The sequence below is a fragment of the Crassostrea angulata genome, chromosome 2 (genome assembly GCF_025612915.1).
Source record: "Crassostrea angulata isolate pt1a10 chromosome 2, ASM2561291v2, whole genome shotgun sequence".
NCBI lineage: Eukaryota > Metazoa > Mollusca > Bivalvia > Ostreida > Ostreidae > Magallana > Magallana angulata.
In genome coordinates, this window is record NC_069112.1 from 26720637 (window position 1) to 26733857 (window position 13221).

Below are 13221 nucleotides of genomic sequence, written 5' to 3' on the forward strand. Positions count from 1 at the left end.
GGAAAAATCCGGTTATTAAAATGGTGAAAATGGCGGGTGGGCGGGCGGATGGCGGGCCGGCTGCCAAAAGGGTACCCTCATTGTACGGATAACTCCTCCTACAGTTTTCAAGATAGGAAGTTGTTCTTTTGCAGATCAATTGTACATATATCAGAGGTGTGCATATTGCTAGGATTTTGATTTCCGATAATTAATCGAAAAAATACCAGCTTTTGAACTTAGTCATTTTTTGGCAAAATATTGCATATAGGGTACCCTCATTGTACGGATAACTCCTCCTACAGTTCTCAAGATAGGAAGTTGTTCTTTTGCAGATCAATTGTACATATATCAGAGGTGTGCATATTGCTAGGATTTTGATTTCTGATAATTTATCGAAAAAATACCAGCTTTTGAACTTAGTCATTTTTTGGCAAAATATTGCATATAGGGTACCCTCATTGTACGGATAACTCCTCCTACAGTTCTCAAGATAGGAAGTTGTTCTTTTGCAGATCAATTGTACATATATCAGAGGTGTGTATATTGCTAGGATTTTGATTTCTGATAATTTATGAAAAAAATACTAGCTTTTGAACTTAGTCATTTTTTGGCAAAATGTTTCATATACATGTAGGGTACTCCATTTCACTGGATAAGGGTTGACATGGATTATGGATACAGTTTACATAAAAGAAAACCCCGTTTGCTGTCACATTGACAGCTTTTCACTTGTATTTTCTCTTAATTTGCTTCTGGACATAATTTTTTTTTTTAACTTTGTTCAATCCACCCACCTATACCCTTTTACATATGCACACACATTATATAATAGTCATATTTGTCCCCCGCCGCAACGCGGAGCGGGGACATAGAAAATGCCGTGCGTCCGTCCGTCACACTTTTTTGTAAGCGCTCTCATGCCTACAAATTTTGACGGATTTTCATTAAATTTATACCAAATGTTTATACCACTATTACCTTGGTCAAGTTCGAAAATCAGCATTGGTCGATACTTTTTGTTGGAGTTATGGGACTTTGACTGCAATAATGACTCCATTTTATCCAAAAATTGACCTTGTAAGCGCTCTCATGCCTACAAATTTTGACGGATTTTCATTAAATTTATACCAAATGTTTATACCACTATTACCTTGGTCAAGTTCCTAAATCAGCCTTGGTCGATAGACTCGATACTAGTATACTGCTTGACCAGCGGGGGACCCTGGAATTCTATTCTTGTTTGTTTTAATTTTCATTTGAGTATATGAAATATTGTGAAATTGGCAGTTTTAAACGTCACCTATGCAAATTGATTAATCATTTATTCAATGATGTTTTCTTGTTTACTTTATTGTTTTCGATTGAAACATCATAGGTCATAAAACAAAATTCTAAATTTACATAGGTATATATGAAGAAAACTCTTTAGAAATATTTTTCTAAAAAAACATTTGCCTGGAAAAGCTGTAACTTTTGTGAAAGCAACCTCAAATAATGTAGATTTAAATGAGTTCAAATCAAAATCTTGTGAAATAGGGCAGGGCCACAATGGGGATTCAATTTTACAAAGGAAAACATTTTAATTCACGAAAACTTAAATCCTATATGGTTTTACTTACAGTACAGGCAACGCGGATCCCGTATTGGCCCTCGTTACCGTCACTGTATTTTTATCGTTCCCGCGATACACCATCGCGGTTTTTGATCGCGGTATGGATTGCGACGGTGTGATTTACCGTTATTCCTGCTGCTGCTTGTTGTTGTTACTTTACCTGTACTGTACATTACAGGCAATGCGGGTCATGTAAATCCACGTCAAATATGCGACTTCAGATTTAAGCATAACAGCTGCATTGTAAATAAATTGTGGTCCATATTATTATAAATTTAATAAATTATATTTATGAAATAGAATTTCATGAAATCGGAAACTATATTCGAATTACAACATAACATGATTATTACGCTGTTAAATTTTGTGATGTGTAAATAAGAACACATATCTTTGTATTTGACATGCTTATTTCAGTTATTATTTCTATTAGTTGATAATCCTGTTTTTATAACAATCTTAAAATTAAATATTTTCACTAGATGAACTCGTATCAATGCAGAGCAATTTCATCTTCTCATTTTATAAGTTGACACGCATAGCGCCGTAAACTGTCAATACATGTGTATGTTTTAAATTGAGAAATGAACAAATGTCGGGAATCAACTAACAAATCTATTTTTCCATTCAATAATAGAATTATCATTCATATATAAAGTTGGTGCTGCGTTAAAGCACATGGAATCATAACATGTAATCAGTACATGCGTTTCCTGTGTATACATATAAACTTTGTCACGATCATTTTCTGTGTATACATGTAGTGATTAACAAACTCATGTAGAAAATGACATGCCCTTAAGGGTTTTCAAACCTACAGCTTACTCCGCTTAATATATTGAACTCGCTTATTTTGAAATTCCGCTTATTTTGAAATAGAAATAAATCCCCAGTTTTCGCCTTTCATATTCTTTGCATTGATTTCACGGATATAATGAAATCGGTTATTTTGAAATATCGCTTATATTGAAGCCACTGATCGGTCCCCAAAGGTGATAATTAGTTGTTTTTATAACGGTTATATTGAAGTTCTCCCTGGCGGCTGTAGTCACGGTTGGTGACAGTAATTATGCCAGACTGACCGGTTGATATACAAAGGTGTGAATTGATAAGTTCTCTTCATGTGTGTTTTTATACTTTTATTAAAAATTAAAATTTATTCAATGTTTAATTTTTTGTTTTTACGAATACGGATGTATTGAGGCTTGACGTAATATGGAAACCCCACGGAAAAGAAACACCTTATCTCCGGACGCTAAATTCAAACTATATTCATCCCGAGTTTTTGCTTCCACCACTTTTTGCTTGATATTTCAATAATAGTTAATACCTTTGTGCTCAAACTACGTTCATCCACTTATATGAAAAATGTCCAGATTATCTGTTTTGAAACGCCCCCTCTAACGCTTTAGGTTTCAATACACAGCCAAAAATTGAAAGTCTACGGAGATTTTGCATTGCATCAGCCATAACTAAACCCGGATGATAACGTTAAAAAATTGCGCGATGTATTCCGAGTGTATTCCGAATGGAGAAAAGATGTAAACATTTCCCATTACAAATCCCCGTAAGAAAATTGTTTTCGTTCCTGTCAAATTTTGAGTGAAAAGGGATAATCTGTCAATGAAGATATCTTGGATATATTCCTTTTCATCGATTTCAGTTGTATTTCTTTCACAGGTATGTGTATTTTTATTAAAAATCATCAAAAAGTGATGGAAGCAATAACTTGGGACAGACTATAGTTATGGCTATTGATGAAAGAACAAAGCCTAAATTCGAAATAGCTAAGGATTTTGAGATTATCGCGTGTACACTTACGATGATATACAAGCAGCGTTCAGCAATATTTGAAGCGTTTGAGTGTGGTGATTTTTCTCTAACGTTTTTCTAAAACGTAAAAGAATACGATCTGAGATTATGATTAGGTTTAAGATAGTAACAAAACGAAACTTACAAAACTTTCGATTATAATTTTAAACAAACTTTCAAGGACTAATGTTCATTGTAATCCGTTTATTGTAATAGATAAATGACGATCTAATAATTTGTTCAGGTTTGGTTTTCTATGCTTACAACGGGATTGAACTTTCAAAAATGGCGGCTTCATGTCAGTCAATTTCGCTTATATTGAAATACGGATATATTGAAATAATTTGCATGGTCCCCTGAATTTCAATATATCCAGAGTAGGCTGTATTTACGACAAAAGTACGGCTTCGTCTGATCGCACAACACCTTGCAGGAGAGAGAGAGAGAGAGAGAGAGAGAGAGGTGTTTAGGGGTAATTTAACGTACACTTATGTAAAATATACTAATATCCAATACTAAATATTCATAGAATAATTATTCATAAAAGAATATGGTACACTGTGATTGAATCCATCATGCAATTTCAGATTTGAATCCACGTGCTGCACCTGTCAATCAAATCAGCCCGCTAACTCTACCACGTGTTTCCTCCATGATAAAGTTTCGTTCTATTAGTTTTATTAAGGCGTTGAGCTAATGCTCGACAGCCTTCTAGCGATCGTCTGGATTGGCAATCGTCCAAATATTCATGCTCTGCACCGCCTTTTAAATGCGCATAGGAAATAAGTTCCTTAAAGTATTTAAACGTATTACAAGATTTTTATTTCATTTATTTAACTAAAATGTGTACAAAAAAACCAACTTTGCCTCCTTGGTTATTGATAACTCATTGCATAAGTATAAATTTGCTTAATCAAGAAATGGCGGATGAATACAAGCAGGTTTAAAAATTCACTATATAAATAATATTTTAGTTTGTCGCTTACATTTTAACTGGAGACCATGCCCGATAGAAATAAAATTTGCTATGTAAATTTATTTGTTATCGGGCACGGTCTCCAAAATAAATGTAAGCGATAAACGTGTCTAGTGATTTTGTTGCAAAAAATAAACACGATAATGCAGTTGGTCTTGTCAAGCATTTTAGATAACATGTTTTGTGGATTTGTTTGTAAACAACCGTTCCATAGGGAATCTTGTTTCAAATGGGTATTGAAATAAATAAAAGTATGTTTTATTATTATAATAAGGGACATATTGTTAATGTATTCAAATTATGAACCTGTGAGAATTGTTCAGACTGTTTAAAGCTGAAAGAAAATAATTCATTTTTGAACTTTGAAATTTCTTCGATTTTTGTAACCATAATGAGTTATTTAATTGTAAAAGCACCAAAACCTTTTTTTATAAGAAAATAAACTTATTTTTGTTTTTAAAGCAGCACAAAACTTAATTCATATACTTTTCTATTCTATGTCTAAAATTATTTGATATACGACTATTAATACAGAAATTCAAATTTTTGATATCATTCTATATAAAAGAAAATGTCAGTCCGACGCCTTTGTGGCCGTTCCGGCCTTTGATTTTTAATAAAGAAAACAAGAAGTATGTTTAACAGTTAAGTTTAATTCGTTGTGTTTTTTCTCTATCTCTCGTTTAGTTAATAAATGGAGGTTTTTTGCGGGAAGGAACATCTTCAACACGTTTAGCGGTTAAAGAACGCAGTAAAATGAATCAATTATTTGATATAACTATTCGTAAAATTGTTTGATGTAGAATTCTTCTTGGTCAATCGTTACACAGATTATCTACCTGCCTCATTTCTGTGTATTCTGTGCGTTCAAGAGTAGAGTGATTTCCTGTCAGTGCGACGGTTTCACACCTTTGTGTAAAACAATTGGGACTAAAGTTAACTTCGACAGTCATAAAGCGGTGGGGGGGGGGGGGTGGTGGTAAGGTTACGATAACAGGAAACGGGTTTACATATTTGTAGTAGCTTTCAATAAGATTACATGTACATGCACACATAAAATGATATCAATACATTTACTGAAATGTTTAAATGTTTTTTATCGGCATGAAATATATCAACAGCAAAACTTTCAAAAGATGTTCTTAATTTCTTTGAAATGTGTAAGTCCTTCTAAAAAAAATTATCTAGTTAAGAGAGAGGGGGGGGGGGGGGGTAGCTGGTACACCATCACGACACCATGACAAGGGATACCCACAATATCTTTCGATTACATAATTTTATGCAACTCTGGGTATCTCTAAGGCTCCTTACTCTCTATTTGTAATAATTCAGTTCAGAGAGATACACGTTAATTTGATTTTTCGCATTACAATGGGGCGTATTCGAAGGTGGCAAAAAAGTTGATGAGAAAGGAGAGGCTGGTAGACACTCGGTATCTTCCATCTCTCGCAGCTTGGCCCTTATGTCCTGCTCACGTCCAGCATACAGGACCACAAGCTTGATCGACTTCCCCAGGCCGGCCCCACTGAACGTCATACTCATTTCCACTCTGAATATTCAAGTCAGACTGAGTCTTAAAGAACTCTTCGCACCTAAAGATTGTCGTCGCAAACGTAACGCACTAGAAAGTGGGAATCCTCGCGCAATGACAAACGACGAGCCATACATGTACCTAAAGTAACGCAACACAAATTCACTAAAACGTGAATTCACAAAAAATGTTCTTTACACGTAGAAGACCTTGTAAGAAATGAACGGAACGTGCTAAAAATACCGGGGTGGTAATTTTATAGGTAGCCCTAATTTTTAATTTAATCACTTGCTCATCATTAGTTGACACGCATGGACTTCAACAACAAACAATACAAATGTAGGTGGACCAATTAATTGTTAAGAAAACACAATCACACTGCGTACACATTTATAATGTTATTGGCAATTAAAATCATTTTATGATAATTTTTAATTTAACGACCTTTTTAAAATATGATAATGGATTCGAAAATATTCTATTTGCAATTGCTGCACAAGTATTAAATTAAATACGTTTATAATTTATTTAATAGCTATGAAATAAAAAAAAAAAAACCTCTAATAAGTAAAAAAGACTCCCAAGTATTTCGATTAGAATTTCTGTCAAAATCTGGTTAAATATCGTCATTAAATATAAAGAAACTTGCAATTTATTTGTCATTCGGGGAGATAACTCCCGCTTGTATACGATAATTTTCCATCGATAATTTTACCCTGGCGGGGACAGGTAGATGATGAGTTTACCATGATGGGAATGCGGTATACCTGTCTCACCTGGCCGATCACCTCGATGTGTTTATACTGTGAGGGGGCGCAGGAAACACGGGATCCGCGTTGCCTGTACTGTATATGCGAGCATTTTGAAAGATTGCTGATTCTTGGAAATTGTTTAGAATTTTCGTCCCAAATGGACGATTCTTGGGCCTCACAAGGGGTTCAGAGTTTGATGTAGGTTTATATCTCATATAAAAACAATTGTTTAGGATCTTGTTGAGAACTGCAATGCTCAACAGGTTATATGACTATAAAATCATAAGGTTAGAAAAGGGACTTGATAATAAACATAAGAATATCCACAGTGAAGAAATGGAATTTTATTTATACAGGATTTACATTTTTATACTACAGTGTCCACATTGTTTGTATTATGACTCCATTAAGCTGATTTTATTATGCCAATTGTTTATTAGGTGAGCGATGTGGTCCATGGGCCTCTTGTTTCACTGGTTCATGGGGACGTAATTTTTTTGGTAGTGTAATCAGAATTATTTCAATAACTATAAACAAATGATTTTATATACGTCCGTGGGGCTGTAAATTCGTGGGCAAGGATTACCCACAAAAGCCAAGAACATTTGTCCCCCACAAACAATGACTTTGAAGTTCACACCAAGTAGGGACTCAAATTCCTTGAAAAAGCTTGTTAAATATTTCATCATGATTAGAATGTCTAGAACGACTGAAACCTGAGGTTTTACTTGCAATGTTTGAGAATCAAGGCAATTTTTTTTTATTGATATAGATATATATATATATATATATACAGTGTTTTTATAAATTTTATGAATGAAGTGAACCTTTGACCATTGTCTGAGTTTTATTCTACCGACACTGGCTACAAATACCTCTAATACAGGCAAGTTCAATTTCAGAAATAAAAACCAAACTTGCCTCAAAGATCAAAAAGAGACCCCATAGACCATGCCCATTTTGCAACAAAATGCAGTCGGCACTAAGCAGACACATACAGAAGTGTCACAAAGAGGAAGAAGAGGTTAAAGCTGCACTAAAGTTGCCAGGACCAGAAAAGCAACAAGCTTTTAAAAACATGAAAAGACAAGGAATTTATCAGTACAATGTTAAAGCGCTATGCAATGAGTCTGAAGAAGAACTGATAAAAGAAAGAAAAACTGCTGCACATAAATCTTACACACAAATGGCAATGTGTTCCCTTTGCAAGGCATTTTTAAATAAAAATACAATGCATCGCCATAAAAAAATATGTAAAAGGGCAGAGGAAACAACAATACCACCTTGTGGAATTTCACTAAATGTGTTTAAAGAAGTAGAGTATCCTGCAAGTTATGTTCAGTTTGTTTACACTAGAATTCAAGCAGATGATGTTGGAATGAAAATAAGGGATGATACCTTCATTAAGGACTATGGTTTCATGGAGTACCAAGCAATTGAGGGATCAAGTTTTAAACTGACAGAAAAACTAAATACACTGCGATCAAAATTGAGAAGACTTGCCAGGCTTTTCATGGAGTTTCAAAAAATTGCTTCAGAGGCAGGAGTTGTAGTAAAACATTGCTCTGAAATGTTTAATGTAAAATCTATTAAACTACTTAGCACTGCAGTTAATTCTATGACAATTGACCCTGAAGGTGAAATGAAAAGTGGATTAAGATTGGGGCTAAGATCTTTAATTCTTGAAGTGAGCAACTCAATCTACTCCACTCACATGCTTATGGGAGAAGACGACAAAGCGCTTGAGGCTGAGAAGTTTAGAAAAGTCCTTCAAGTTCGATGGAAATCCTTCTTTAGATCAGCACAGGAAGCAATTATTAAGAAGAGGCAAAATGAATCAAGAGACCCAAAACGTCTGCCCTCTGTTGAGGATATTAGGCAAATTCAACAGTTTACAAAAAGCAGTGTAAAAGAATTAGTAAGTGATGCAACATATTCACTAATGACCCAAACTTTGTTTTGTAAACTTAGAAACTTCATTGCCAGTCGTCTAACATTATTTAATGCTAGAAGAGGAGGGGAAGCAACTAGACTCACTGTTTCAGAGTTAAAGGATGCTTTTAAAGACAAATGGGTAGATGAGTCATTTATAAAGAAAGACACTGAAAGTGATGATTTTGAAAAAATGGCATGTCAGCTTAAATGTGCTTATCTACATTCTTCTAAGAAGTCAGAACTAGTGCCTGTCATAATTCCAGAGGATTGCTGGAAGGGACTCCAAATGCTTGCTGATGTTGAAAATAGAAAACTGGCGGGCATACATCCTCAAAATGAATTTGTATTTGCCAATACCGAAGATTCAGTTGACCATGTGAGTGGATGGCAATGTGTACGTGATGTATGTGAGAAAGCCGATGTGCCTAGAAACATAACTGCAACGGATATGAGACATTTTGTAGCTACTCACTATGCATCCCTAGAAGTTCCTCAGCAGGAAAGAGACTTTTTTATCCAAAAACATATGGGTCATTCAAAATTTATAAATGAAAATGTTTACCAGTGCCCTCCTGCTGTCAGAGAGATAAAAATGGCAGGAAAATTTCTAATGACACTGGATTCATATGAAGGTAAATATGATAAAGTTCTTGAGTAATTGAATTTTCCCTGGTGTTTGATTCATTATGTAGTATTAATTTATTTGAATAAAATTTTCCTGTACTTTAGAAAGTGCTTTTTTTTTTTTTTTTTTAGGTGAAAATGAAATAGTTGACCAAAATGAAATCAACAGCAGTCTGTGTTTTCCAGAAGAAGCGTTGTCAAATGGTAATGTATCCAAAAACGATATCTTAACTGCTAATTGTTTTTATTAGGTAACCCTAACCATAAATAATCACACAAACAGCTGACTACCAGTATATCACAACGATATCCATATCGACACAGCCAAACTTCAGCATGTACATGTATACTTCGCCATAAAATTATGTCTTCAATCTTTTGTTGCATCATTCATAAAATCAGTGGGATTTTTATGGTTTTCCTTGGATCTGTGTAACTCAGGGCAGGCCTATTGGGAGGATAAATAAATTTTATATTAGTGCAATTGATAATGTTTTTATATTTCAAGCAGTTTCTAAGAAAAACAAGTTATGATATATTACTCAATTTATTATCAGATTATATATATGCAGGTAACTCTCGATAGCTCGAAGTCCATGGGACTGAGGAAGGTATCGAGAGTAAAAAACAGTATATGATGTTTAAGGGGACTGCAGTTTGACTTCAAGAGATCAAGATTTCGAGAAATTAAGAGTAAATTTGCTTAGTTATATAAGGGAAAAAAACAGGACCCTAGACTCACTTCAAGGGATCAAGAACTTCGAGCGATCGAAGTTCGAGTCATCAAGAGTTACCTGTTTATATGCATATAAGAGCAGCATGAATTTTTTTCTTTGTGTCAGAAAAACGTGAATCATTTAAAATGTTGTGAAATATTTATCTAATAATAATTTTCCAAATTTGACTTCAATTTTAAATAAACTTTGATTTATTATTAAAAAATGTCAAGTAAAATTTACTCCCAAGAAAATAAAAAAAGGGTGTTTTGCTCGATTCGATACCCCAGTATTTGCCCGCAGTGGCGTCGGAAACAAATTGATAGTGGGGGGCTAGACTAATCCTCAGAAATCTTGACAAGCAAAAAAAAAAAAACCTAATTCCCAAAATCATGAAGAAAAAAAAAATGTCTCCAACTTCTCAATATTTTAATCTTTTCAAGTTAAATTTAGGAACAGTTGTGTTGCTGCGAGAAAAAAGGGGGGGGGGGGCTAAACCCTCTATGATGCTATGTGCCTAATGGTTAGGTCTAACTTTGCAAAGAAAGTGGGGGGACCTAGCCCTCCGGTTCCGACGCCTATGGCCCGAGGGTCAGCTCTAAATTGTTAAACGCATTATAAAAGTGGATTGCAGTTCATTTTATATTCTAGAAACAAACATGTTTAACTGCCATTCAATGAATATATTTTGAATGCTAAACTTGCTTAATGTGCTCATACTGAAGGTGCAGGGGGTATCGACACTCGATTCATTTATTCAGATAAGTCAACTGTTCAGTGGTGGATTTTTCACAGTTAAACATTTCATTACTTAATATTATCTATTTCTAATGCATGCCATAGAATGGGATCGATTTTTTTATGTAAATCTTAGCCAACTTCATGTTAAATGAAACTTGAAATGTACATTAGAGAGAGGGTACATTTATCACTTGTAAACATTGGCTCACAGACTTCTCGTTTTATTATATGTCATAAAAATTACAATCTATTATTTTATGAAATACATGTATATATCAATTCTGTAAGAGTGCTGTCTAAGCAAAAAATTTTTGACCACATGCACAGGACATTTAGTCCTGTGTAATCAATGAACACAGGACCTAACCTTTTTTTGTCAGGCGGAGAAATTTGATTTGCAACCGGAAATTATGTAGGAGTATGTGTTGTGTATTTTTGCGCCGAAGTAATTCTGGTCAGCGATCATCTATTATCTGATTGGGATCGAAATTGAAGTTATTTTTGCTAAACTCTCTGTCAGTGTTAAAATAAAATAAACTTGTTGATAAGGCCACATAAAATTCATTTTTATATTCTCATCCCCGCCCGCCCCTCTTAATATGGCCCGCCTTGATGCATTTTATTTTGAAAAAAATGAATTGAGTTGGGGAAAATATTCGGGCTTGTTTTTCAAAAAATTCAAAAACATTTTGATGGCTGCCTTAACATGTGGATTACTGTTTGATTCAAGTTATGTTTGTTACCACAAGGACACAAATGTCGTCATGCATTGCCAGTAAAGTTGAAATAAAATTGAATTAAAAGATTACATGAGGGTTTGTGCACTCATATTAGCATTAACAATTAACTTAAAGGAATAGAGCAGTTGTTACTTCTAAAACATAAACAGTGAAAAAGGTGTTTTTATAACAATGAAAAATAATAAAATTAATTAAATCTGTCCACCTGCCACATATATTTTGCAAATGAGGATGAGAATCTAAACATTAATTTTATATGGCCAAAGTATAGTTAATATAATGTATCCCTAGGATTAAGATTAAAAAGTGACAGCATGGCGGAAAATAGATTAAAAGAAACCTTAGATTATTGCAGTTTGGATTTACAAAGAAAGGAAAGAGACTGACGGCAATAAAAAAGATGGAAGATAAAAGTAAAAATTAGTACAGCTTAAAACTGGATACTGAGACATGGACATTTTGGTCCGGTCTAAAAAAATGACGCATCGGACCATGGGCACAGCACATTGGTCAGGGGTGACTGTCCATGGTCTTTCGCATAGACTGAGAGTGACAATTTTACAATAAGTCAATAATTGTTAATATTTTAGAGAACAGTTGCATTGATGAAACTTATAAACCTGACAGCGAAATTGACTCTGTGAAAGAACAGTCCAAGAATGGTTTGTAACATATTCAAAAAAAATATTAATTAAGGCAAATAATGTAAAATATAGTTTAGGTAAATTACTGAATACATGTTATGGTCGTCAAACACTTGGCAATAAATATATTTGTGTTCTAACAATATACACAAAAAAAAGTTTTACATGCTTGATTGTCATGGCCAAGACATTCACAATACCAATGATTTTAAAGGCTGGTGTTAAAATTACGATCAATTATATTTTTTCAGAACATGGAATTAAACGAAAGTATATTAGTAGACCTCAGGAAGCAAAGGTAAGTTCAGAGGACTTTAAATTTGTTTAAATGTGACAATTCTTTCAGAGTCTTGTGTAATAATTATACCCCCACTCCGAAGGAGAGGGGGTATACTGTTTTACCCTTGTGTGTCTGTCTGTCCGTCTGTCCGTCCGTCTGTCTGTCTGTCCGTCCGTAACAAACATTTCTGTCGCATTTATCTCAGCAACTATTTATCGCAGATGCTTGAAATTTTTACACAGTGTTTGTTAAGGCATGCCATATCGTGGGATATATTTTTGTACCAATCGGACGTCAACTTCCTGTTAAATGACGACTTTGCTTTTTTTAAAACCAAAATTTTCAAACAAATTTTCGTCAAAGATTTCTCAGCAACTATTTATCGCAGATGCTTGAAATTTTTACACAATATTTGTATAGGCATGCCATATCGTAAGATATATTTTTGTACCAATCAGGCGTCAACTTCCTGTTAAATGAAGACTGTTTATTTTTAGCCAAAATTTTCAAACAAATATCCGTCAAAGATTTCTTAGCAACTATGAAACGCAGATGCTTGAAATTTTAACACACTATTTGTTTTGGCATGCCATATTGTGGGATATATTTTTGTATCAATCGGAGGTCAACTTCCTGTTAAATGACGACTTTGCTTATTTTTAGCCAAATTTTTCAAACAAATTTTCGTCAAAGATTTCTCAGCAACTATTTATTGCAGATGCTTGAAATTTTTACACAATATTTGTATAGGCATGCCATATCATGAGATATATTTTTGTACCAATCAGGCGTCAACTTCCTGTTAAATGAAGACTTTGTTTATTTTTAGCCAAAATTTTCAAACAAATTTCCGTCAAAGATTTCTCAGCAACTATT

The 13221-nt window shown here is 34.1% G+C and overlaps 1 protein-coding gene across 1 annotated transcript in view; it reads left to right on the forward strand.

Annotated features, from left to right (window-relative positions):
• LOC128174094 (uncharacterized) overlaps positions 1 to 13221 on the forward strand; it is a 197451-nt gene that overhangs the window by 156821 nt on the left and 27409 nt on the right. Inside the window, exons 23-26 of the mRNA XM_052839729.1 lie at positions 7568 to 9232; positions 9357 to 9428; positions 12012 to 12083; positions 12317 to 12363. Coding sequence (XP_052695689.1) covers positions 7568 to 9232; positions 9357 to 9428; positions 12012 to 12083; positions 12317 to 12363 — 1856 coding nt within the window. The remainder of the gene's footprint in view (positions 1 to 7567; positions 9233 to 9356; positions 9429 to 12011; positions 12084 to 12316; positions 12364 to 13221) is intronic.